Source organism: Lipotes vexillifer, unplaced genomic scaffold (genome assembly GCF_000442215.2).
Source record: "Lipotes vexillifer unplaced genomic scaffold, Lipotes_vexillifer_v1.1 scaffold1359, whole genome shotgun sequence".
Classification (NCBI taxonomy): Eukaryota; Metazoa; Chordata; class Mammalia; order Artiodactyla; family Lipotidae; genus Lipotes; species Lipotes vexillifer.
Genome location: NW_006771596.1, coordinates 1,107,666 through 1,134,166, shown reverse-complemented (window position 1 = coordinate 1,134,166; position 26,501 = coordinate 1,107,666). Strand labels below are relative to the sequence as shown.

At 50.0% G+C, this 26,501-nt stretch overlaps 1 protein-coding gene across 2 annotated transcripts in view; it reads left to right on the top strand.

Moving 5' to 3' along the window:
• Window positions 1-8,205, top strand: part of DDX56 (DEAD-box helicase 56) — a 9,115-nt gene extending 910 nt beyond the window's left edge. The window contains exons 3-14 of one of the 2 annotated variants that reach the window (XM_007447005.1): window positions 187-347; window positions 493-663; window positions 776-866; window positions 1,459-1,703; window positions 1,967-2,086; window positions 2,597-2,710; window positions 2,808-2,902; window positions 4,033-4,106; window positions 4,240-4,329; window positions 5,026-5,131; window positions 7,640-7,713; window positions 8,128-8,205. In XM_007447005.1, the coding sequence (XP_007447067.1) occupies window positions 187-347; window positions 493-663; window positions 776-866; window positions 1,459-1,703; window positions 1,967-2,086; window positions 2,597-2,710; window positions 2,808-2,902; window positions 4,033-4,106; window positions 4,240-4,329; window positions 5,026-5,131; window positions 7,640-7,713; window positions 8,128-8,205 (1,419 nt within the window). The remainder of the gene's footprint in view (window positions 1-186; window positions 348-492; window positions 664-775; window positions 867-1,458; window positions 1,704-1,966; window positions 2,087-2,596; window positions 2,711-2,807; window positions 2,903-4,032; window positions 4,107-4,239; window positions 4,330-5,025; window positions 5,132-7,639; window positions 7,714-8,127) is intronic. The other variant, XM_007447006.1, reaches the window with a different exon arrangement.
• The last annotated feature ends 18,296 nt before the right edge of the window (window positions 8,206-26,501 follow it).

Here is a 26,501-nt window from a genome sequence, read left to right as displayed (position 1 = left end):
GGAAAGAGTCTTCTATCTGCATTCTGAGGTGGGTAAAGTAAGTGAAGGGTTGACCAGACCACAACTAGATTGTTGTGAGGAAGTCACAGCAGTTGGGTCAGATTGTCTGGAAGAGGTAGAGAGAAGCATGCGGTGGCTGTGATGACATGAACCGACCGGCTGAAGTCTTTAATTTGTCTCTTGCAGACAGGCCCCGTGGTAGAGCAAGCTGTGAGAGCCCTTGTCCTTGTGCCGACCAAGGAACTGGCACGGCAGGCCCAGTCCATGATTCAGCAGCTGGCTGCCTACTGTGCTCGAGACATCCGGGTGGCCAATGTCTCAGCCGCTGAAGACTCAGCCTCTCAGAGGTGGGTGAGAGCAACAGGGCTGTAGGGGAATGAGTTTGCACTGGGATGTGGGTTTGGGTTTGTGTGCAGCAAGAAAGAGGGCTAATCCAGGGTGAGGTCCCAGCTGCTACCCTCTCCCCAATACCGAGGTGTTGCCCACCCGCAGAGCTGTGCTGATGGAGAAGCCCGATGTAGTGGTGGGGACCCCATCCCGCATATTAAACCACTTGCAACAAGACAACTTGAAACTGCAAGACTCCCTGGAGCTGCTGGTAGTCGATGAGGCTGATCTTCTTTTCTCCTTTGGCTTTGAGGAGGAACTCAAGAGTCTTCTCTGGTAAGGAAAAGGGGTTGTGAATAGACACTAGGACCTAGAGCGAGGGGGCAGTTCATCTGCCACAGTTAGAGGCTTTGGAGCTGGCGTCTGATGGGGCTCTGTTTCATTTTAGTCACTTGCCCCGGATTTACCAGGCTTTTCTGATGTCGGCTACTTTTAATGAGGACGTACAAGCACTCAAGGAGCTGGTACTGCATAACCCGGTAAGGGCCCTGTGGAAGCATCTAGAGGCGTTGACATGATACTCAAAAGGACTTGCTTCTCCCTTCTCAAAGGAACCCTTTGTTATTTGGGGTGGGAAGTTATTGGTGTAGCATTCCTGGTTCTGATGTGCTAGAAGCCGGTAGTTGTAACCATCCCCCTATCCCCCAACCTAAAATCACTGTGTAGTTCTAGATGTCCGCTAGGGGCTTCAAACCATGCTCTGCCTAAAGCCTGAGAAGGGACCCCCAAGGGGCACAAAGGCTTCTTTGAGCAGCAGGGCTAAAGTTCTCACCTTATGTGAACTTCACTCTTCAGGAAGGTTGCTGCTATAGGGGTTCTCTCCTCACTACAGTCATTTATAGCATGTTTCTCTTTGTTCTGTGCCCCAAATGTTTGTAGTTTTGTAGTTTGTAGTTTTATGTTTTCTGTACACTACAACGGTTAGCGTGCTTTGAATTCTTACATTACACAGCTGGAGGGGACCCACGGTGCCCTGCACTAACACGTTTGTGCTGTGGTTGGTGAGCCAGTGGCTTGCAGTAGCATTTCTGTCTTCTTTTCTTTCCTGACCACAGGTCTGTCCTCCCCTAGGTTACCCTCAAGTTACAGGAGTCCCAGCTGCCAGGGCCAGACCAGTTACAGCAGTTTCAGGTGGTCTGTGAGACTGAGGAAGACAAATTTCTGTTGCTGTATACCCTGCTCAAACTGTCATTGATTCGGGGAAAGTCTCTGCTCTTTGTCAACACAATGGAGCGGAGTTACCGGCTGCGCCTGTTCCTGGAGCAGTTCAGCATCCCCGCCTGTGTGCTCAATGGAGAGCTCCCGCTGCGCTCCAGGTGTGCCATCTCCCATGTTTTGGTTGAAGATTGTGCCCAGGCTCTGGGCTTGACTGATCCTCGCTGACTTATGTGTCACAACTCTGCGGTACCTACTGTAATTCCATCTTCATTTGAGGAGGTTGAGGCACAAAGATTAAGTTGGGGAAGAGCTGAAGAAGAGGGAAGAGTCAGGAAGGGTGACCGTTATGACCAAGCAGGGGGCAGGAGAGGGACCTCCAGCCTGCTCTTGGGGCTCACTTCCGTCTGCTCTCGGGCCACAGGTGCCACATCATCTCACAGTTCAACCAAGGCTTCTATGACTGCGTCATAGCAACAGATGCTGAAGTTTTGGGGCCTCCGGTCAAGGGCAAGCATCGGGGCAAAGGACCCAAGCGGAACAGGTGAGTCCACGCTTCTCTCCTCCCAGCCCTCCCCAGGGAGACCTGCTTTTCAGCCTTTCAGAAGACTGTGAGTATGGGGGCAGGGAGTGAAGGGCCAACACACATGCTCCACGGGCAGCAGGAAGGGCCAGACTGCCTGGTTTGTTGGCGCGCCATCATCCTGTGAGGGGAGGTGGCCCAGCCTCCAGTGGCTGTGACTTTTGGGAAGGATCTTTCTTAGGGGGAAAGAGGAGTCCCCAGTCTCTGTCTGCCTAACGGGTTGGCTGGCTGGGAATTGTTATCGGGTTGACCGTGGGCAGTGTTGCCCTAGAGCTGAGGTCAGAGCCCGGTTTGGCTGCCGCCACTACCCTAGTTCCTGTTCCAGTTCAGATGCTTAAGAGTCTTACACGTGTCAGCGTCCTGTAGTTCCATACAAGCCTTTGTATAGAGATTTTGCTGATTAAATAAGCTTGAGAACGTGGCCTTGGAGGAGAGGAGGGGTCTGTCTGAGGTCGGGGCGTTTTCCTGCAGGGCCGCTGATCCGGAGGCTGGTGTGGCCCGCGGCATAGACTTCCACCACGTGTGTGCTGTGCTCAACTTTGATCTCCCCCCCACCTCCGAGGCCTACATACATCGGGCCGGCAGGTAGGAGGACTGGGGCGTGGCGGGCTGGGCACCTGGATGGAGGGCACACTGCAGGACACATAGCCAGAGACACGGGCTGGGCCATCTCTCCTTGCAGGACGGCGCGTGCCAACAACCCAGGCATCGTCTTGACCTTCGTGCTGCCCACGGAGCAGTCCCATCTGGGCAAGATCGAGGAGCTTCTCAGTGGAGGTAAGAGCTCAGCTCTCTCTGGCCTGTGCCAGGGCCAGGCTTCTGCCATGACACCATAGACCCGGTGGTGGTGATGGCAGCAGGGACACCGGCATGAGCAACAGCCACCCGCACAGTTGGCCACGCTGTGCGCCATGTCCCTTCACCTGTCCTTGCCTTTCCCTGGGGGGCAGGCACTCTCCCCCTTCACAGTCAAGCCAGCTGAGGTCCAGAGCCGTCATGTAATTGGCCAAAGTCATGTTTATTCTCTGCCTCATGGGGCAGAAGGGCCAAGGGAAGAGGTTTGGGAGACAGGGTGGGACTGGTGGCATCTCAGAGGAGACCCTGGGAGAGGGGGCTGCTGGGGGGTTTCTGCGCTGGCGCCTTCGGGAGGTCATGCTGTAGCGGGGCAGCCAGGCGGCGTTCCAGGCTGCAGGAAGGGCACGCTAGCCGGGGCTGGGCAGGGCTGCTCCACCATCCCGCAGGTTATGGGTGGAGGGTCCAGCCTGGGCTTCTTGTGGGGCCTCACTGCTGCTCGCCACATGGGCTGAGAAAGGACATGCTCACTGCCTGGCATTGAGCCCTGGGCTTGTGTAGAAGGTGGCCTGGGGCACTGTGGGACGGGGGATCGAGGGACGACTCTGGGCCTTGCTTCTCTGTGCCCTGGTTTCCTTACCTGAAATGGGTGAAGCCCCTGCTGCACCGCCAAACCCCGCCTCCCCGCCCCGTCTTCTTTTGTAAACATCGAGTGACCCAGCACGCTACTATGACAGACCGGTGTCTGACGGAAAGGGCTGGTGCTCCTTAGTGCTCCGCGGCTGTCGTCACGGGTGCCTCGTGGCTGGAGTAGCCTGGAAGGAGGAGAGTGGGCGGGTGGGCAGGTCCTGAGGCTGAGAGATGTGACAGGAACCCAGAACGCGGGGACAACAAGCCGCCCTGGCCACAGCAGAGTGGATCGTCTGTTGTGAACTGTTCGTGAGACCCAGGTGTTTTTGCGCACGTGTGCGCTGTGGGGAAGGAGTGGGCTGGCTCCCCGGCTGCCTCGCCCCAGCATGAGGGGTGCCTCACCCCTACCTCTAAGCAGTAGGCCCCCACTAGAGCCCAGCCTGAGCGTTCAGCCCGGGGGAGCCTCACTGCTGTCTCCTCCACAGGGAGCGGAGCCCCCGTCCTGCTCCCCTACCAGTTCCGCATGGAGGAGATCGAGGGCTTCCGCTACCGCTGCAGGGTGAGCGGGGCCCCTGGGGTCGGGAGTGCTCGGAGCTTCTCTAGGACCCAGCGCCAGGCCCTTGCTGCTGAGCACCCCGGCACGAGGGCTGGCTCACAGCCCCACCGTCTTGACCTTCGGTGTCTGCCCCCAGGATGCCATGCGCTCAGTGACTAAACAAGCCATCCGCGAGGCGAGGCTGAAGGAGATCAAGGAGGAGCTTCTGCACTCGGAGAAGCTCAAGGTGAGGGGCCGTGGGGAGGGAGGGGCGCGGCTTCAGGGCATCGCCCTTCCAGGAGGGTGGCCCAGCTATGAGCTTGAGAGGCAGTGAACTGGACAGCTAGCTGCATCTTCAGCAGGTCGGTGGGGAGGAAACAGGCCAAGAGCGGTGAAGGATGCCAGCTGTCCTGTTGGGAGGTGAATCAGCCTGGCCTCTGTGGTGGACAGTGGCCGTGTCCATCAGAATCACAGCTCCTGGAGTTTATTTTCTTGTCGTGCACAGTCACACGGGTGCCCGTGTTCGTCATGATTCCCCCGGTGGAAACACTGGGAGTCCTCCACAGAGACGCAGGAAGCCAAGTCGGGTGCATCCACGCGGTGCGTGTTACACAGAAAAGGAAGAGGCGGCTGTTTGTGTGTCAGTGCGGGATGGCCCGTGGGGTGATGATCAGTGAGGAGGGTGCGGCAGGCTCCTGACCTCCCCACAGAAAGGGGAGTGGGAACGGGGACACAGGCCTTCCCACGTGTGCAGAGCACTTGAGGGGAGGTGAGAAACCAGATCAGGAGCAGGCTCTGGAGGGGGACCAGGTGACCACAGATGAAGGCAGTGTGAGACCTTAGCCCTTGAAATTCTGGAAGACCGATTACCTGTCCAGAAACTCCCCTGTGAAATTGCAGAAGGAGGACTGACCCCGCAGTGCCCGCTTCTCTCCCCTGCCAGACGTACTTTGAAGACAACCCCAGGGATCTCCAGCTGCTGCGGCACGACCTACCCTTGCACCCCGCTGTGGTGAAGCCCCACCTGGGCCACGTCCCTGACTACCTGGGTGAGCAGGGCTGAGGGACGTGGTGGGCGTTTGTCCCTCAGCTGCCGTGCACTGGGCTGACACAGGACCACGGGGACTGGGCAGCAAGCATGCACACAGACACAAACGCACCTCTGTTCACTCGCTTGAACTCAGCCGCACAGCTTCCTGGGTAGGCATTGCCCTCTCTGTAGGGAAGACAGGAAACCGGGCATTCAAGGCCAGGGTTTTTGCCCCAGAGCCTGGCCCAGTGAAAGAGCGAGCCAGTATCTGGCCAAGCAGCCACCTGGGCGTGGAAGGGAGTGACCAGGTGTGGGGGGGTGTCTCAGGTAAGAGGCAGTGCTGCTGGAGCTGGAGAAGACTCGGGATTAGTGACCGGGCCAAGCCGGGCGGGGGAGGTGGCTGGAGTCCCTAGAACAGTTGGCAGAGGGGACAGAGAACAGACCTTGTGGGGACAAGGGATGTCTGGGTTGCAGCTGTGAGGACAAGAATGGACCCTAAGATGGTTTCTATGATGTAGAGGAGGCCAAAGCCCAGCTGAGGTGTTCAGGAGCCTAGCTCCATTTACACCTGGGTAACGATGTCCCTTGTGTCTTTGGTAACGGGTATGAGTGACTTTTATGCTGAAGATGCTTAAAGTGGGTTAAGGAAGAGGAGTGGTGAGTGCAGGCCCCCTTCCCCAGCACCCCGCTGGATTGGCATAAACTGGCAGGTGTGGCAGGAGAGGCCCCAGCGAGTGGAAGGGAAGGATCCAGGAGATACGGGAAAATACCAGGTTCCCCCAGGACAGTGAGCTGGAGGGGACACCAGCCGGGGTCCTGGTCTGCAGAGTGAGAAGGGAGGGGGGAGAGGGGGTGGGAGTGCTCTCGGGAGTGGCAGCTTGAGGTGGGATCTCAGTTCCCTGAGTGGGAGTCAAACTCGGACCGTGGTGGTGAGAGCGGCGTATCCTAGCCCCTAGACCACCACCAGAGACTAGTAGTGCCTAGGAGCAGGGCCCTGGCTTTTGTCTGCTTTGAAGAAAGAACTCAGCAATTCTTTAAAATTCAGCAAAAAGTAGTGAGGTAAATAAAGTTTTATTAGGAGGGAAGATGGGCACAGAGAAGCATGGGTGGGCTCAGGAGAGAGAGAGAGCACGAGCCATCCGTGAGCTTTTGGGGTGCTTTAAGTCACTTCTATGGAGGCAGTTTTCCAGTTTTCATCTGGCCAGTCATCTTGCTTTATCTGACTCCAAGTCCATATCTGGTCTGACTCAGGGCCCTGCTGGATGTGCGCGTGCATCTTTTAGCCAAGATGGATTCCAGCACGAGGGTGTTTTGGGAGGTTAGCAGACCATATTATGGTCTAGCGCCCCCTCCCCTGAGGAGCTGTTTGCTCATGCATAGTCTGGGAGGTCTCCTTGACCCCAAGAATGGGAAATATGTGGTTTCCTTATCTTTTACCTAAGCAGCGCTTAACCCCCCTCTGTTCCTGCCATTCTTGTTACCTTGAGGTGTCCACAGGAGACAAAGTCCAGCTGCTTATCCTGTTCCTATTATTATCTTTATTTTCAAAGTGTAAACAGGAGGCTAGTTGTAAATGTCTAACCTGGGGCCCATCTATCTCCTGCCTTAGGAGGGAACTCCATCCTCTCTGTCACAAAACAGCAAAGTCATTGCCAGAAGCGTGTGACCTAAAGGGGTCAAGGTGACGTGGGAGGGTGTGGCGGTGTGGTGTGATGCCCAGAGGCCTGTCAGGACCTGTGTGGCCTGGCCGGATGGGACCCTGTGCTGTGCCATGGGCAGTTGGGAGTGACAGCAGAGCCCAGGGATCATGTAGCAGGTCACGAGCAGTGATGGTGGCACCTGACAGGTGAGGAAGGATATGGGAGGAGGGGCCACATAGGAAGAAATTACATGTAGGGTTTTTCTGTTTCAGCAGCATTTTCTTTCCTTTTTTTTTTTTTTAATACTTACTTATTTGGCTGCACCGGGTCTTAGTTGTGGCACGCAGGATCTTCATTGTGGCATGCGTGATCTTTAGTTGCAGCGTGTGGGATCTTTAGTTGTGGCATGTGGGCTCTTAGTTGCGGCATACGGGAACTAGGTCCCTGACCAGGGATCTAACCTGGGCCCCCCCTGCATTGGGAGAGCGGAGTCTTAACCACTGAACCACCAGGGAAGTCCCAGCATTTTCTTTTCTCTGTTACACACTTACTGTGACAAATGTAAATAGTGTAAAGAAGTGTTTTAGACAGTGAAAGTCCCCAGAATCCCACCCCTGGGGATAGCTGTTCTTCTGGCCCTGTGCATGTGTGATAATAGATAGTCGTGTGTTCTTAGCCAGGCACTGGCTCAGAGTGGGAGAGAGCACCCTGGGAGCCCGCTGGAGGGTGGAGCCAGCTGGAGGGTGGAGCCAGCTGGAGGATGGAGCCAGCTGGAGGGTGGAGCTGGCGGGCTCTCCAATGCTGGCTGAGGGGAGGGGCTGGAGCTGGCGCACGGTGGGGGGGTGGGGGGGGTGGGCAGTGGCCACTGAGCCAGATATCTCTTCCAGTTCCTCCTGCTCTTCGAGGCCTCGTCCGCCCTCACAAGAAGCGGAAGAAGCCCCCTTCCTCTAAGAAGGCCAAGGTATGTCCCCTGGGGCCTCGGTGACAGCTGCAGGGCTCCTCTCCCACCTTGCTCCATTGTCGCCAGGATGTGTTCGCCCCTTGCCCTCAGGAGGGAGGAGAGAAGTCCCAAGGACTGGCCCCAAATTCCAGGCCACTGATCAAGGTTGTGGATGCTGGGGCTCTCCCTTGGCCACCCACGGGGCAGCTTCAGGAGCAAAGGGGGACCTGCTGTTCTGTCCCCACTGCCCTCCTCATCGTTCAAGCTACAGGAGGAAGAAGGTGGGCCTCTGCGGTGTCCACAGGAGCTCCTGTCCTTGGCTCACGGCCTGTACGGCTTGCCAAGTGGCAACGGCACCCCCTTCTCTGAGTCTGTCTCCTTTTGCGCACACAGACGTCCGCTCGCCACAGCTAATCTACAGTTTTGCCCCCACAGAAGGCGAAAACCCAGAACCCACTGCGCAGCTTCAGGCACAGAGAAGAGAAGCGTGGACCCACAGCAGCGCCCTCCTAAGCTTGTCCAGGGCCTCTCCCGGGGCTGAGCACAGAGTGTGGAGCAGGCTTCCCAGCCTGGAGGGAGCTTGATTCCTGCATTGGATGGACTGGATTCGGGGCAGGCAGCACTGTGGCCCTCTAGATTTATGGCCAGGCTGGTGCTTTGCCTTTAACAACAGAATAAAAATCCTAGCTGCCCTGGTTTGTGCCTCTTGCCTGTAGAAAGGGGCCATCCCTGGAAACCTTGGGAATCAGAAACCACTTCCAGTAAGCAGTGCCTGGCTCTCTGCCTGCTGTGTGCAGTGCCTCCTTGGCCAGAAGAGGTCAGCCATGCAGTGCTGCAACCTGGTGCCTTCGGGCCCAGGAGACACCTGCCCTGGTCTGGGTCTCTGGCCTAACTGCCAGCAGCTCCAGCCTTCCTGTCTAGGATTAGGCTGACAGCCTCCCTTCCCTGAAGCTTGGAAACAGCTTCTCGCCTGCAGGGAAGATGGTCCTTCCTGATGACACCTCTTTCTCCAGATATGGACACGTTGTAAATTCAGCCTTCCACTCTCTCAGGCAGCCAGGGACCCAGCTGTCTCTCCTCCCCAAACTGCCCTCTGCTCTGCTCCGTTCAGCACACCTGGGTGCGGTTTTTGTTTTTGTTTTTGTTTTTTCAGTTCAAACTCATTTTCCTTTTATTCAAGTCCAAGTTATTGATACATTACATAGTTTGGTACTCAAAAAGGAAAACTTGTTCAGTATGTTATCATCAGTATTTCCAGGTGATTGTTTACAGTCAAGTAGCAGTATTAGTAAATCCTTGGGAAGCCCATCCATGGGGTTGACACTTTGTCAAGGCGCAGTTCCTCTGGAGTGGAGATTCCCAGTTCATTTAAAGTTCGTCTAAGTTCCTGGGTGACGTTAGGGTAGATTTCCTTATGAGGTCCTGCCCTGACCTTAACCTCTAGGATGTGAACTGCACTAGCAAAATCATTTTAAGTGTCTGCACGCCTGCAGTGATTTTGCGTTCTGGAACCAGATCATAGCCAACTAGCATGTTCGTCCCTTTATGCAATTCCCAAGCGTCAGCATCTGGCTTACTGAAGTACGTCACCCAGCGAGCATCACACTCCTCCTCTGTCTCACGTGACCCATGGGACTAGCAGCAAATTGACTGGCTAGGGGCAGCAGGGCCGGGGACTGGAGTGGGGTGCAGGAGGACTTGAGGGCTGGTCCAGGCGACTGCGGCTGCTGCTACCGAGCGCCGGTGGTCAGCGGTGCCTAGCATGATGGCGGCGCAAAGGTTAAGGCCAAGGAGAAGCTGGGTGTGAGCTCAGGACCGCTCAGGAGCTCGTGGGGGCCGGGCTCCACCTGGGTTTTAAATGCACGAGTGGCAGTGTGATGCCCACACGCCCTGTTCCTTTGATGTCAGCTCAGCTGCAAGGCTCTAACAGTAGAGGTTCCCAACCCACATCTGGGCCTCCCAACTGCTGTCTGGAGGAGGCACGACGCTGATGACTCAGTGCCCTGGATTGTGCCGGGGAAGAAAGTCTAAAGTGCTTGAGTGTTTCTTTCAGAAAGAAAAGCAGGCGTCAGCGCCATCTGGTCTGCATGGCGGGAGGAGCCCGGGTCTCTGGCTGCTGTTACGGTGTGCTGGGACTTGGGGTTGCTGGGACCTCAGGTTTGGGGTCTCCACATTTCCTGCTCCTGTTCTGAGGATTTCCAGGGAGCCAGGGTGTGCGTGGTAGGGGTTGCTGCTCGGGGGTGGGATCATCAGTGAGTGGGACAGCGGCCAGTGCAATGCGGCCAGCATTCCTTTGGTCTGCCCTGGCTCGGGCGCCTTAACAGAGATTGATTAATGGAGCTGAACAAAGATGGCTGCTTATGAGTGTCTGCTGGGTCCCAGAACTGTACCAAGAGCATTGTGGGTGTCACTGCGCGTGGGACGAGCCGGCCTTGGAGAGCTTCCTGGCCCCCGCCTGGCTGCTGCCCGAGGCAGGTGAGCAGCTGAGGCCTGGCCCTGGGGACATGAGGGCCCGGGACATCGAGGAGGCTGTCTGCTCTACAATGGTGTGCCAACCTTGCACTGTAACCTTCCTTGTTCCTCCGAGCCTGCCACCTCCAGGCATCCCGGCCAATGAGCTTACACCCCGAGTCAGCCCGGATGCAGGAGAGTGGGCACCTCGGGTTCCCCCAGTGATGTTCCTTCTCAAAGGGGCCTCTGCTCTGGGCTGTGTTCCCACCTGGGCACAGAGCTGGGGCCTGGTGGCTGCGTGCTAGATGCAGGCTGTGTGCCGAGAGCCGTGCTGAGCATTCTCCCAACATAAGGCTACTCCCGATTCCTAGGTGGGAGGCTGAGGCTCAGAACTTAACCTGGCGTCAAGGTCACAGGGCAGGTGATGGCAGGATTTGGAGGTCAGCACAGGCCTGCTCTGGTGTCTCGGGCTGGCCCGGTTATCCACGCCCACGGAGGAGTAGCCAGCGCTGCTGGCGCTCTCACCAGCATGGGGCAGGTGCCACACTAGGCACTTTATTACATAACCCTGGGCCGTGTTTACATAACCCTCGCTCAGCTGGAATGGGCCCTGGCACTTGGTGGGATCTGAATTGGGCGGGTTGAAGAGAGTGGTGTGTCCCCATGCCCTGGGTCTGCAGAGGGAAGGTGTACGGATGTCTCATTCAGTCACACAGCCTTGGGTGGAGGCACTGCTGTCCATTTACACGTAGGGAAACAGGCCCTCAGAGGTTGAACTTGTGTATCTGATACCAAAACCTGTGCCCTTATTAAGCACGTCCAAAACAGAACTGGACAGGCCCTGGGACACAGGCGTGCACGTGATGGGTTATATGGGCTTGGAAGGAAAGAGGTGGGATTAGCCTTCCTTAAGCCCAGCTTCATTGAGCAACAGATAAGCTTGGCCTGTTTCCAGGCTGCCTACGCACAGAGCTTACGGCAAAGGGGGCAGCAGAGTGCAGGGACCGTCTCCACCCCTGGCTGGCCTACTCCCACCCACGCATAGGCTTGAATGGGTGCCACTGTGTTCCTGGCTGTGGGCTAGGGTCTAGGGGAGAGGGTCAGTGCAGCCCCTGCATGGGAGGAGCTTTACAGGGGTCAAGAGCCAAGCTTTCAGAGCATCCCCACCTCCCCCGAGCTACAGACTCCTGAAGCACCTTTCTGCTCCGCCAAGGCTGGCTGGAACTGCCAGGTGCAGGTGCTGGGCTGGGGGCAGGAGGGAGCGGGCTGGGCCCTCCAGCCAGCGCACTGATGGCTAGACTGGCACCCTTCTGGGACGTCCACGGTGCCAGGAGGGTTACCTGGGGCCTCACCCAATTGGAGGAGTCAGGTGAGACTGGAAGGGTGGGGGGAACAGCAGTTCTGAGAGGGAACAGTGTGTGTAAATGTTCCGGGTGGGAGGGAACCCGGCACATCTGAGGATGAAAAGAAAACCAAAGCGGTCGTCACCAAAACAGGCAAAGACTGAAAAACTAACCTGATTTATTTTAAAAAGATAATAGTCACATGTTAAAAATTCAAAAGATACCAAAAGGTGCCAGTGGATTTGAAGCAGGGGAGCACCCTGATCCGATTTAGCCACGGCGATTACGCATGGGAGAACAGAGTGTCCCTAGAAACCTCTGGACCCAGAGCACGAACCAGTTCAAGTGCATTTCCCATTCCAGCGAATTCTCTCCCCATCTGCTGAGGACCCGTGACTCAGCCTTTAGGGAATTAGTTGTTCTCGGGACTTTGGTCTTTAGCCGCAGTTTCTGCTGGAGGGAGGCAATGTCGATGGAGCTGAACTCGTGCAGGGAGGCACCCCTGCCAAAAGCCATCCTCTTCCCCGGAAAAAAGCCTTAGGGTGTCCTGCTTCTCAGCGGGGCCCAGAGCCACTTCTCGTGTGTTCACCACAGCCATGTTTATGTGGAAAAAGAAGACGTGATCCTTCTGGGCAGGAAAAGTCGCCTCTGCCCAGCCTCCCACGGTGCGCCAGGCACCTCGCTGGGCAGACTCAACCTCACTCAGCTCAGAGCCTCTTCAGAGCTCGAGTGTCTGTTTGCCCACGAATCCATCCTCAAGGCCACTGAGAAGCAGTGAGATCGACGTGGCACGGCTGAGCTCGAGAGCATGGGCATATCCGAGGTCTTCAGACCAGCTCCAAGAACTGCCTTTGTGGCACCCAAGATGTGCCAGCCCGGCCTCCAGGGAAGCGCCTTGTTTTTCTTGGCCCCCTCTGGGGTCTCAGCTGTAAGTAGGTGTATAGTGCCCTCTCCAAGTGTCCCTGTGTGTGGGATGAGCCAATGAGGCTTGGGAGCCCCTGTGCCCCAGCGCCCCCAGTCCCCTGCCTGGCTCTGTGGTAGCCCCTGGGTCCCGTGGGACGGCTCTGCACACAGCACCCTCAAACTTGAATGCACACCTGGATCGCAGAGGCTTCTCGGAACGCAGGTTTCATCCCACAGGTCTGGGGCAGGGCCAGAGATTCTGCATTTCTAATAATCTCCTTCCTGTGGGAGCCCGATGCTGCTGGACCCCACACCAGCCCTTGAGAGGCGAGCTTTACTGTCCACACACCCATCCCATTGTACAGGTTGGAAAACTGAAGCTCAGACAGAGTAAGTAGCCAGCCTTAGTGCCAGCCAGCTAAGTGGCAGAGTAGGAGGGTGCTCAGATCAGTGGACTGCCCTCTAGAACCCAAGGTCCAGCCCTGTCCTGGCCCTTCTCTGAGTCTCATCTTCATCTGTGAGGGGCAGTGATAAAGGGTGTAACTTTCTAGCCTAAGTATTGATATGTCCCATCCAATATTTGTGACATACTAAAAAATTATTAGTTGTTTATCTGAAATTTAAAACTGGCTGGATGTCTTCCTCTGTATTTACTAAATTTGGCAACCCTAGAGTGTGGAACCTTTCTTGCCTGGGCATGGCTTCCTCCTGGAAGACTTCCTGATCCCTGGTCTTGGCTGGGCACCTTTTTCTCGGTGGGTATCTAATACTGCACTTGACCTCATTAGGCTTGTCTCTGGGGCCTGGTCTTTACTCTGGCCCGGGAGCCCTTGGAAGCGTGCACCATGCCAAGTTGTTAGTGGGTTCCTGGGCCCAACCAGGACTCGCCCATGTTCATTAAAAGCTTTTCCCCTGAGAGTGTCCCTGGTACCTTGAGGGTAATTCATTGTCACAAGACCCTCTCCTGCCTGAGGCTCTTGAGCACTATTTCCAGTTAAAAGTGGAAGGAAGGATGTGCTAAGCAGGCTGGACTCTGCCCCCGATGCAATGGGTTGGACGCTCCCTCCAAGTCACCTTTGTGACTCAGGGCACAGACCAGGCCAGACCATAGTCCTGGGCCATCCTCTCCATGGACCTGCAGGCCCTTCCCCGCCTCAGGCTCCTGAGATGCTGTGCGTGCAGGCTGGGTGAGCAGACTCCCGAGATGCTGGTGGCTGCCCCACCGGGGATGGGGACAAAGGACCAGACAGCCCTGAGCTTTCTGGCTTCCACATCAGTGCTTCCTGACTGCAGCTGGGCCCCAGGGAAAGACAATCTCATATGTTCACCGAAATGCATAGATTCGACCCTTATATGTGCAATATCCCTGCCGCCAGGAACCAGGAACTCAGCTTCCAGGAGCAAAACACATACATAAGGCAACATAGAGGCCAAATGCTGTGATGGCTAGAGCATGGAGAGCCCACCTGGGCCTGGGGTGGTGGGCAAAGTCCCCACCATGCCGAAGAATTTGACGCGAGTTGTGAAGGACAGGCAGGAATCGGGAAGACGTGGAGGGGCCTTTGTGGCGTCACAGCTGAGCTGGGGGCGAGGGACCCACAGGACACGTGGAGAACAGTGGGCAGGTTAGCTGGCTTAGCAAAGGCTTCGTGGGGCAGTGGTTCTCAACTGGGGTGATTTGCCCCAACGCGGCCTCTGGCAAGGAGTGGAGACAGTTTAGATCATCACATCTGGGGGTGGATGCTACTGGCATCTAGTGGGTAGAAGGAGGAATGCTGTTAAATCCAACAATGCCCAGGGCAGTCGCCACAAAGAAGAGGTATCAGGCTGAAAATATCCACTGGGCCCTGCAGAGCACCAGTAGGGGATGCTGAGAGCCAGGTGAGAGAGAGCAGGGAGTTCCAGGCACATCACTTAGGAGTGCGTCTAGCTGCGGTAAGAGAAGCCCCGTGACAGGGATGTAAAGGAAGAGGGGTCGGAATAACGAGCTGGGTGTCCGTAGGCATCCGAGTTCTTCCATCTTCCTGCCCTGCCCTCTTTTTTTGTAAATTGTGGTAAAATATACATAACATAAAATTGACCATCTTAATCATTTTAAGTGTACAATCCACATTGCTGAAGTGTGAAGTATATAAAGTACATTCACACTGTTGTGAATTCACCACCATCCATCTCCAGAACATTTTCACCTTCCCAACCTGAAACTCAATACGCGTTAAACAGTAACTTCCGACCCACTCCACGAGGCCCTGGCAACCACTGTTCTACTTTCTGTCTCTATGGATTTGACCACTCTAGGGTCCTCATATAAGTGGAATCACAGTATTTGTCCTTTTGTGTCTGACTTATTTCACTTAGCATAATGTCTTTAAGTTAATCCGGGTAGTAACGTGTATCAGAATTTCATATCTTTCTGTGGCTGAATAATATTCCAAGCATGTATATGCCACGTTTTTATCCATTCATCTGTTGATGGACACTTGGGTTGTTTCCACATTTGGGCTCTTGTGAATAGTGCATCAGTGAACACTGGTGTACACCTATTCCTGCTTTCAGTTCTTTTCGGTATATACCTTGGAGTAGAGTAGAATTCGTGGATCATATGGCAATTCCATGTTTAACTTCTTGAGGAACTGCCAAACTGTTTTCCATAGTGGCTGTACCAGTCTATATTCCCACCAACAATGTGTGAGCTTTCTAACTTTTCCACAACACTAACAACACTTGGTATTTTCCATGTTTTTAAATAAAGGCCAGCCTAATGGGTGTGCAGTGGTATCTCATTGTGCTTTGATTTGCATTTCCTAAAGACTAATGATGTGAGCATCTTTTCATGTGCTTACTTATTGGTCATTTGTCTATCTTCTTTGGCAAAAAAGTCTGTACATGTTCTTTGCCTGTTTTTGAGTTGGGTGCTTTTTTTGTTTGTTTGTTTTGGGCCTCACTGCATGGCATGTGGGATATTAGTTACCCCACCAGGGATTGAACCCGTGTCCCCTGCAGTGGAAGTGCAGAGCCCTGGACCACCAGGGAATTCCCTGGGTGGGTTATTTTTATTGAATTTGTGGAATTAAAAAAATAGATTCTGCATATTAATATCAACCCCTTATCAGGAATATGTGTTTTTTTTTTTTTTTTGCGGTACGCGGGCCTCTCACTGTTGTGGCCTCTCCCGCTGTGGAGCACAGGCTCTGGACGCGCAGGCTCAGCGGCCATGGCTCACGGGCCCAGCCGCTCCCCGGCATGTGGGATCTTCCCGGACCGGGGCACGAACCCGTGTCCCCTGCATCGGCAGGCGGACTCTCAACCACTGTGCCACCAGGGAAGCCCTGCTGTGGGATTTTTGCAAATGTCCTTTATCATGTTGAGGAAGTTCTCTCTCTCTCTCTCTCTCTCTCTCTCTCTTTTTATTAAAAATAAATTTATTTATTTATTTTTGGCTGCATTGGATCTTTGTTGCTGCGCACGGGCTTTCTCTAGTTGCGGCGAATGGGGGTTACTCTTTGTTGTGGTGCGCGGGCTTTTCACTAAGGGGGCTTCTCTTGTGGAGCACAGGCTCTAGACGCTCAGGCTTCAGTAGCTGCAGCACGCGGCCTCAGTAGTTGTGGCTCACGGGCTCTAGAGCACAGGCTCAGTAGTTGTGGCGCACGGGCTTAGTTGCTCCGTGGCATGTGGGATCTTCCCGGACCAGGGCTCGAACCCGTGTCCCCTGCATTGGCAGGTGGATTCTTAACCACTGCACCACCAGGGAAGTCCTACTTTTCTATTTCTTCTCCTCAAACTTGATTATTTCAATTGCTCTATCTTCAAGTTCACTGATTATTTCCTCACATCTGCTGTTGAACCCCTCTAGTGGATTTTTCATTTCTTATTGTACTTTTCAGCTCCAGAATTTCCTTTTGATTTCTCTTTAGATTTTGTATCTCTTTGTTAATTTTGTTCATACTTTTTTTTTTCTGATTTCCTTTGGTTCTTTGTACCTTTTTCCCTTTACCTTCTTGAGTATATTTTAGACAGTTGTTGGTTTTGTTTTGGTTTATTTTTTTTGGCTACACTGCACAGCTTGTGGGATATCAGTTCCCCGACCAGGGATTGAACTCAGGCCACAGCAGTAAAAGCACCAAATCCTAACCACTAGACCACCAAGGAACTCCCTAGACAGTTGTTTTAAGATCTTTTCTTATGTGTTTCCTCAGGATGGTCTTTGTCAATTTTTTTTTTTTTTTTTGGCCGCACTGTGTGGCTTGTGGGGTCCGAGTTCCTCGATCAGGGATTGAAACCATGCCCCCTGCAGTGGAAGCTCAGAATCCTAATCACTGGACTGCCAGGGAATTCCCTGTCAATTTTTTTGTTTGTTTGTTACTTTGAATGGGCATATTTTCTTGTTTCTTTGTATGCATTATCACTGTTTTGTTGAAAACTGGGTATTTGATTATTAAAATGTGCTAACTTTGGAAATCAGATTCTCCCTATTCCCTAGCATTTGCTCTTTTGGTTTGTTTACGTTTTTACTGTTGAAGGTTGTAGTGGTCTACTCATGTTTATACTTTTCCAAACTATTTTTGCAAAGACTATTCCTTGTGTGTGCTCACTGAAATCTCTGCTCCTTTAGCTCATGATCAGCTAATGTTTTGGTAGAGATTTCCTTGAATGCCAGGAGCTAAACAAACAAACAACACACACACACACACACACACACACACACACACACACACACACACACACAGAAAGAAACAGAAAAACAAACAAACAAAACTCCACCTCTCCCTTTTTTTCAGATTGGCTCTGTGCTGGGATTATCCTTTAACATTTATGTAGGCTTGCTCTGAGCCTAGGCATAAGCCCAGGGTGAAAGCGTCAGGTCTCTGCAGGTCTTTTCTGGGTATGTGTCTTGTGCTGTGCATGCATGTGGCTTTCTAAATACCCCTTATACACAGCTGCTTTTGAATGTACTAACTTTCCAAGCTTCTCCTCTGGGCTGTATATGATCTGTTGTGTGTCTCCACACATAATCCCTTGCCTCAGATGTCTTTTAGGAGCAGTGGCTGTTGCTTTGTCCACCTGACTTCCACTTGACGTGAAAGAGAAGCAAGTGCCTCACATTTCTTTTTTTTTTTTTTTTTTTATTCAGTAGGGGGGCCTCTCACTGCTGTGGCCTCTCCCGTTGCGGAGCACAGGCTCTGGACGCGCAGGCTCAGCGGCCATGGCTCACGGGCCCAGCCGCTCCGTGGCATGTGGGATCCTCCCGGACCGGGGCATGAACCCGTGTCCCCTGCATCGGCAGGCGGACTCCCAACCACTGCGCCACCAGGGAAGCCCTCACATTTGTTTATGTTGCAGTTCTTTAGACCTCCCCAAGACAGGTCAGAATGTATATACACAGTAATTTGCAAATAAGGGTGCCTCAGCTTCCACTGGTTTGAGGGAGGGGATTAGAAACTGTGTTACCATCACTTCAAGACGAAGACCTCCGCTGTGCCAGAGAGGAGGTGGGGCATGGTTGAGTAGAAACACCAGAAAACTTTCCTACTGTCTTTTCTTTGTTTTTTGTTTTGGCTACACCACGTGGCATGTGGGATCTTAGCTCCCTGATCAGGGATCAAACCTGCACCCCCTGCAATGGAAGCATGGTGTCTTAACCACTGGACTGTCAGGGAAGTCCCCTACTGTCTTTTTTTTTTTTTTTTTAACACCCTTATTGGAGTATAATTGCTTTACAATGGTGTGTTAGTTTCTGCTTTATAACAAAGTGAATCAGCTATACGTATACATATGTCCCCTTATCTCCTCCCTCTTGCGTCTCCCTCCCACCCTCCCTATCCCACCCCTCTAGGTGGTCACAAAGCACCGAGCTGATCTCCCTGTGCTATGCAGCTGCTTCCCACTAGCTATCTATTTTACATTTGGTAGTGTATATATGTCCATGCCCCGCTCTCACTTCCTCCCAGCTTACCCTTCCCCCTCCCTGTGTCCTTAAGTCCATTCTCTACGTCTGTCTTTATTCCTGTCCTACCCCTAGGTTCTTCAGACCCATTTTTTCTTTTAGATTCCATATATATGTGTTAACATACGGTATTTGTTTTTCTCTTTCTGACTTACTTCACTCTGTATGACAGACTCTAGGTCCATCCACCTCACTACAAATAACTCAATTTCGTTTCTTTTTATGGCTGAGTAATATTCCATTGTATATATGTATCACATCTTCTTTATCCATTCATCTGTCAATAGACACTTAGGTTGCTTCCATGTCCTGGCTATTGTAAATAGAGCTGCATTGAACATTTTGGTACATGACTCTTTTTGAATTATGTTTTTTTCAGGGTATATGACCAGTAGTGGGATTGCTGGGTCGTATGGTAGTTCTATTTTTAGTTTTTTAAGGAACCTCCATACTGTTCTCCATAGTGGCTGTATCAATTTACATTCCCACCAACAGTGCAAGAGGGTTCCCTTTTCTCCACACCCTCTCCAGCATTTATTGTTTGTAGATTTTTTGACGATGGCCATTCTGACTGGTGTGAGGTGATACCTCATTGTAGTTTTGATTTGCATTTCTCTAATCATTAGTGATGTTGAGCATCCTTTCATGTGTTTGTTGGCAATCTGTATATATTCTTTGGAGAAAGGTCTATTTAGGCCTTCTGCCCATTTTTGGCTTGGGTTGTTTGTTTTTTGATATTGAGCTGCATGAACTGCTTGTATATTTTGGAGATTAATCCTTTGTCAGTTGCTTTGTTTGCAAATATTTTCTCCCATTCTGAGGGCTGTCATCTTGTTTATGTTTTCCTTTGCTGTGCAAAAGCTATTAAGTTTCATTAGGTCCCATTTGTTTATTTTTGTTTTTATTTTTCTCTAGGAGGTGGGTCAAAAAGGATCTTGCTGTGATTTATGTCATAGAGTGTTCTGCCTATGTTTTCCTCTAAGAGTTTGATAGTGTCTGGCCTTACATTTAGGTCTTTAATCCATTTTGAGTTTATTTTTGTGTATGGTGTTAGGGAGTGTTCTAATTTCATTCTTTTACATGTAGCTGTCCAGTTTTCCCAGCACCACTTATTGAAGAGGCTGTCTTTTCTCCATTGTATATTCTTGCCTCCTTTATCAAAAATAAGGTGACCATATGTGTGTGGGTTTATCTCTGGGCTTTCTAACCCGTTCCATTGATCTATATTTCTGTTTTTGTGCCGGTACCATACTGTCTTGATTACTGTAGCTTTGTAGTATAGTCTGAAGTCCAGGAGCCTGATTCATCCAGCTCCATTTTTCTTTCTCAAGATCGCTTTGGCTATTCAGGGTCTTTTGTGTTTCCATACAAATTGTGAAATTTTTTGTTCTAGTTCTGTGAAAAATGCCAGTGGTAGTTTGATAGGGATTGCATTGAATCTATAGATTGCTTTGGGTAGTAGAGTCATTTTCACAATGTTGATTCTTCCAATCCAAGAACATGGTATATCTCTCCATCTGTTTGTATCATCTTTAATTTCTTTCATCAGTGTCTTATAATTTTCTGCATACAGGTCTTTTGTCTCCTTAGGTAGGTTTATTCCTAGATATTTTATTCTTTTTGTTGCAATGGTAAATGGGAGTGTTTTCTTGATTTCACTTTCAGATTTTTCATCATTAGTGTATAAGAGTGCAAGAGATTTCTGTGCATTAATTTTGTATCCTGCTACTTTACCAGATTCATTGATTAGCTCTAGTAGTTTTCTGGTAGCATCTTTAGGGTTCTCTATGTATAGTATCATGTCATCTGCAAAGAGTGACAGCTTTACTTCTTTTCTGATGTGGATTCCTGTTATTTCTTTTTCTTCTCTGATTGCTGTGGCTAAAACTTCCAAAACTATGTTGAATAATAGTGGTGAGAGTGGACGACCTTGTCTTGTTCCTGATCTTAGAGGAAATGGTTTCAGTTTTTCACCACTGAGAACAATGTTGGCCGTGGGTTTGTCATATTCCCCTACTGTCTTGAAGATGGCTTTTTCCTCGTTGAGCACTTGCTTGGTTGCTGCAGACCTTTGAATTTTTTCCAGAGCTCCTAAAAAGTTGGTTCTGACAGTTCTGCTTGTTTTTATAAATAAACTTATTTATTTATTTGTTTGTTTGTTTGTTTGTTTACTTATTTATTTATTTTTGGCTGTGTTGGATTTTTGTTGCTGCACATGGGCTTTCTCTAGTTGCAGCAAGCAGGGTCTACTCTTCATTGTAGTGTACGGGCTTCTCTTTGCGGTGGCATCTCTTGTTGCAGAGCATGGGCTCTAGATGCACGAACTTCAGTAGTTGTGGCTCGCAGGCTTAGTAGTTGTGGCTCATGGGCTTAGTTGCTCCGTGGCATGTGGGATCTTCCTGGACCAGGGATTGAACCCGTGTCCCCTGCATTGGCAGGTGGATTCTTAACCACTGCGCCACAAGGGAAATCCTCTGCTTGTATTTTCAGTGTTTTTGTGGGAAAACAAGAGCTTGGAGCTTCCTAGTTCACCATTTTGCTGATATCACTCCTCTGTGATCTTGTGCATCTTGCCTTTCTCCTCATGTTTGATGACTCAGGGCCACAAGGTGGTTGCTACACCTCCAGACATTCCATCTATGTCTAGGGCAGTGAAAAGGGAGAAATGCTAGAATACCATGCCTGCTGCATACATCCCATTTAATGAGGGAAACAGAAGCCTTCATGTTGGAAAAAGAAGATCATGAGAAGCTGATGGAGTAGGATGTACCAGGAATCTGTCTCCCTACCTAGACAACAATTGCACTGGCAGAACTTGTCTGATGTAACTATTTTGGAAATCTGGAGTCTGTTGAAGGCTTGCAACTTCCAGGGGAAGACTTGGAGGGTAAACTGGGGTTAATTTTGCTCAATTTCAGCCCTTTGTACATTAGCACTTACCCATCCCCAACTTCCAGCCTGTAGGCAGGCAGCCGTGTGCAACAGCTAGTCGGAGCCAGGGTGGACAAAAAGGACCCTATTCTCCAGATACTGGGGGTCTGTGCTCTGAAGGCTGATTGCTGGTTCAGATCACAGAAGTGCAGACAAATAGGCACCTCCCCCGTTGTTGCAAGCCCCTCCCCCTCCAGGTGAAGTGACCTCCAGAAGGTTTAAAGGACAAGTGCCCTTTTATCCCACCTTCATTTTTCACTTTTTGCTCTCTCAGGGGCCAGACATAAAATCTAGGACATTCAAAAACAACTGCATATACAGAGAAAATTAGAAAGTGACCCTGCATGCCCAGGAAAAGTCTAAAAAAGGACTTGAGAAGACCTTAAGTTTATACCTTAGGTTGATCCTGGGCACAGAGACAGCCTATAACAATCAGAAAACAATACACAATAAACAACCTGAAACTAACACAACATCATAAATCAATTATACTCCAATAAAAATTTTAAAAAAGAAAGCAATACACGATAAACAAAAACAATAACAAACCCCCACAAACCCTGGGGAAGGAGAGGAATCTGATTTCCAGAGTTCCCTCATTATTAAATTCACATGTCCAGTGTTCAACAACAACAACAAAAATCACAAGGCATACAAAGAAACAGAAAAGTATAACCCATTCAAAGGGAAAAAAAAATCGATAGAAACAGTCTTTGAAAAATATCTACTGGCAGAAATACTAGACAAAGCTTTTAAAACAACTGTCCTAAAGATGTTGAAAGAACTAAAGGAAAGGGACTTCCCTGGTGGTGCAGTGGTTAAGAATCCACCCGCCACTGCCGGGGATATGGGTTCGAGCCCTGGTCCGGGAAGATCCCACATGCCGCGGAGCAACTAAGCCCATGCACCACAACTACTGAACCTCTGCTCTGGAGCCTGCGAGCCACAACTACTGAGCCCATGTGCCGCAACTACTGAAGCCCATGTGCCTAGAGCCTGTGCTCTGCCACAAGAGAAGCCACTGCAATGAGAAGCCCATGCACCACAACAAAGAGTAGGCCCCACTTGCCACAACTAGAGAAAGCCCCCGCGCAGCAACGAAGACCCAATGCAGTCAAAGATAAACTAAAAAAATAAATACATTTATATAAAAAAAAGAAAAATCAGTGAATTGAAGATAGGATAATGTAAATTATCAAGTCTGAGAAAGAGAAAGAAAAAAATTTGAAGAAAAGCAAATGCAGCCTAAAGGACTTGTAGGACACTATCCATCGTACCAACATATGCATCAAGGAGTCTCAGGAGAATAAAGAGAGAAAGGGGCAGAGAGAATATTTGGAATATTTGGAGAAATAATGGTGGAAAACTTTGATGAAATAAATGAACATAAACATTCAAGAAATAGTGAACTCCAAGTAATGTGAACTCAGATCCATACCAAGACATATTATAATCACATTTACAAAAGCCAAAGAGATAATCTTGAAAGCAGCAAGAGAGAAGCAAATTGTTACATACACGGGATCCTCAAAAATATTATCAGCAAGTTTCTCATCAGAAACCTTGGAGTCCATAAGATGTTGGGCTGATATATTCAAAATGCTAAAAGGAAAAAAGCTGTTAACAAGAATCCTATATCTGGCAAAACTGTCCTTCAAAAGTGAGGGAGAAATGAAGACATTCCCACATAAACAAAAACGGATGGAGTTTGTAACCATTACACCTTCCCTGCAAGAAATGCTCAAAGTAGTGCTACAAGGACACTAAACAGTAACTCAAAGCCACATGGAGATATAAAGATCTCAGTAAAGGTACGTGGGCAATTATAAAAGCTATCTCACTGTAACAATGATTTATAACTGCAATTTTTGTTTCCTACATGATTTAAGAAACTAATTTAAAAAACTGTGAAAACTAGTATTACTGTACCTTGGTTTGTAACCCCAAATCTTACTTTCTATGTAATTTAAGAGCCAAATGCATTTGAAATAATTATTAGTTTATGTTTCTGGATGCACAATATATAAAGATGTAATACTGTGACAATAGCTGAAAGAGGTGGAGACAGAGCTGTAAAGGAGCAGAGTTTTATACGTTATTGAACTTAAGCTGGTATAAATAAAAACTAGACTGTTATAACTTTAGGATGTTGAAGACCTAAACTTTCGAGCTGAAAGTACAAAACTCTTAGAATAAAACATAGGACAAAGTTTTATGACATTGGATCTGGCAATGATTCCTTGGATATGACACCAAAATCACATTTAGCGAAAGGAAAAATAGAGAAATTTGACTAAATGAAAATTAACTTTTTGCATCAAAAGTCACTGTCAACATACTAAAAAGACAACCCACAGAATGGGAGAAAATATTTGCAAACCATATATCTGACAAAGGATTAATATCCAGATTATAGAGAGAACTCCTAAAACTCAACATCAAAAACCAAAACAAACAAGAAAAAAACCTAATTAAAAAATTGGTGAAGGACTTGAATAGACATTTCTCCAAAGAAGATATACGAATGACTAATAAGCACATGAAAAGATGCTCGACATCACTAGTCATTAGGGAAATGAAAATCAAAACTACAGTGGGATACCACCTCACACCCATTAGGATGGCTACTATCAAAAAACTAGAAAAGCACAAGTGTTGGCAAGGAAATGGAGAAATTGGAACACTTGTGCACTGTTGGTGGTACCATAAAGTGGTATAGCTGCTGTGGAAAATAGTATGGCGGTTCCTCAAAAAATTAAAAATAGAACTGCCATACGGTCCCATAATTCCATACCTAGGTATATTCTCCAAAGAACTGAAGCAGAGTCTGGAACAGCATTATTCACAATAGCCCCAAAACGGAAGCAAGTTTCCGTTGACGGATGGATAAGCAAAATGTGGTGTATACATACAATGGAATATTATTCAGTCTTAAGAAAGAAGGAAATTTTGCAAGATGGATGAATCTTGAAGACATTATGTTAAATGAAACAAGCCAGTAACAAAAAGACAAATACTGTATGATTCTACTTATATGTGGCACTTAGAGTAGTCAGATTCATAGAGACGGAAAGAAGAATGGTAGTTGCCAGAGCCTGGGAGGAGGGGAAGATGGGGAGGCAACATTTAATGGTACCGAGGTTCAGTTTTACCGGATGAAATGAGTTAGGAGGATGGATGGTGGTGATGGTAGCACAACAGTGTGAATGTCTTTAAGACCACTGAACTGTACACTTAAAAATGGTTAAGAGGGCTTCCCTGGTGGCGCAGTGGTTGAGAGTCCGCCTGCCGATGCAGGGGACACGGGTTCCTGCCCCGGTCCGGGAAGATCCCACGTGCCGCGGAGCGGCTGGACCCGTGAGCCATGGCCGCTGAGCCTGCGCGTCCGGAGCCTGTGCTCCGCAACGGGAGAGGCCACGGCAGTGAGAGGCCCGCGTACCGCAAAAAAAAAAAAAAAAGGTTAAGAAGGTAAATTTTATGGTATGTGTATTTTATGAACACAAAAAAATGTATGCACAAACAGCAGCTGTTTTCAGTGGTTCGGGTTTAGGGAGAGCAAAGGATGAACAGGGGATTTTTAGGCTGAGACACTATTCTGTATAATATTATAATTGTGGATACATGTCGTTATACACTTGCCAAATCCCATAGAATGTACACACCAGGAGTGAACTCTAAGGTGAACTGTGGACTTCAGTGAACAATAACATGTCAATATTGGCTCATTGATTGCAACAAATGTGCCACACACTAAAGCAAGAGAGTCGTAATAGACGAAACTGTTGAGGGGATGAAAGGGCATGAGGGAGCTATGTACCTTCTGTTCAGTTAAGAAAAAAAAATTTTTTTAGAATGATATTTGTTTATTTATGTTTGGCTGCGTTGGGTCTTCGTTGCTGCGAGCGCGCTTTCTCAAGTTGCATTGAGTGGGGGGCTACTCTTCGCTGTGGTGCTCGGGCTTCTCATTGCGGTGGCTTCTCTTGTTGCGGACCATGGGCTCTAGGTTCATGGGCTTCAGTAGTTGTGGCATGTGTGCTCAGTAGTTGTGGCACATGGGCTTAGTTGCTCCGCGTCATGTGGGAACTTCCTGGACCAGGGCTCGAACCCGTGTCCCCTGCATTGGCAGGTGGATTCCTAACCACTGTGCAACCAGGGAAGTCCCCCCAAATTTTTAAAATTGAAATATAGTTGTTACAATGTTGTGTTTGCTCAATTTTTCTGTAAACATAAGACTGCTCAATAATTTATTTTTTTTTTAAAGAAGTCTTCACATTGGCCAGAACAGGATCACGGGACCACTGCTGGCTGCAAAGGAGGCTGGGAGAGCAGGGAGCAGCATCTCTCGCCTGGACTGTGGACACAGTCCTTCACCAAATAGAATTGGGGTCTGATGGCAGAGAAGATGAAGGGTCCACTAAGTGACCAGGCTCCAAATCTCAACCTGTAGGCTGGTTACCCCTGTGAGCTGGAAATGACCATAAACTGTTCACATCTCTGCTGGTCAGAGCATGGCACACACAGTTAGCCAGGTGCCATGGCCTGGACCAGTGACTGGTGGAGCATCACCATCTTACCCTGACCTCTCAGCCCAGACTGCAAACCCTCAGCACGCTCCTGGGGTGCAGAGAGGCAAGCCAGTGAGGCGTGGTGCGTCGGCCAGGCATCCCTGACCACAGGAGGCTCCTATGCCGGCAGCTGGCCCCTCCTCACCGCCTCCTGAGCTTAGCAACAGTGTTCAGCTCCAGTTCCCTCTCTGGGACTGCTGGGGCAGGTTCAATCCCACTAGTAATAAAGGAGAATTGAAAATGAGGCACCTTTTTACAGTTATTAAATTTGTAAAGTCTGACAGCAGATCGAACACACAGTGAAGGTGAGGCTAGTGACTTGGCACTTTTGGTTATTGCTGGTGTCAGTGAAAAGAGTCGCAACCCTTGGGGAATCCATGTGTGTCCACCATCTGATCGCTTCACCCTACACCAATAAGCAAGAATCTGATAATTACTCAAGACATCCTAGATTAGATTAGCCCAAGGGGAGAGTTGATGAACCGTGTGTACTTAGGGCTGTAAACGTGGTACTTGTCAACACCCCCATCTCATCTCTAGAATCCTGGATTAAGGAAGATAAATACAAAATAGAGGAAATACAGTTAGGCACAAAGATATTAACCAAAAACTTCTTTATTGGAAGCAGCCGACCTTTGGCACTAGGAGAGCAGACAATCCATCACTCTGTGG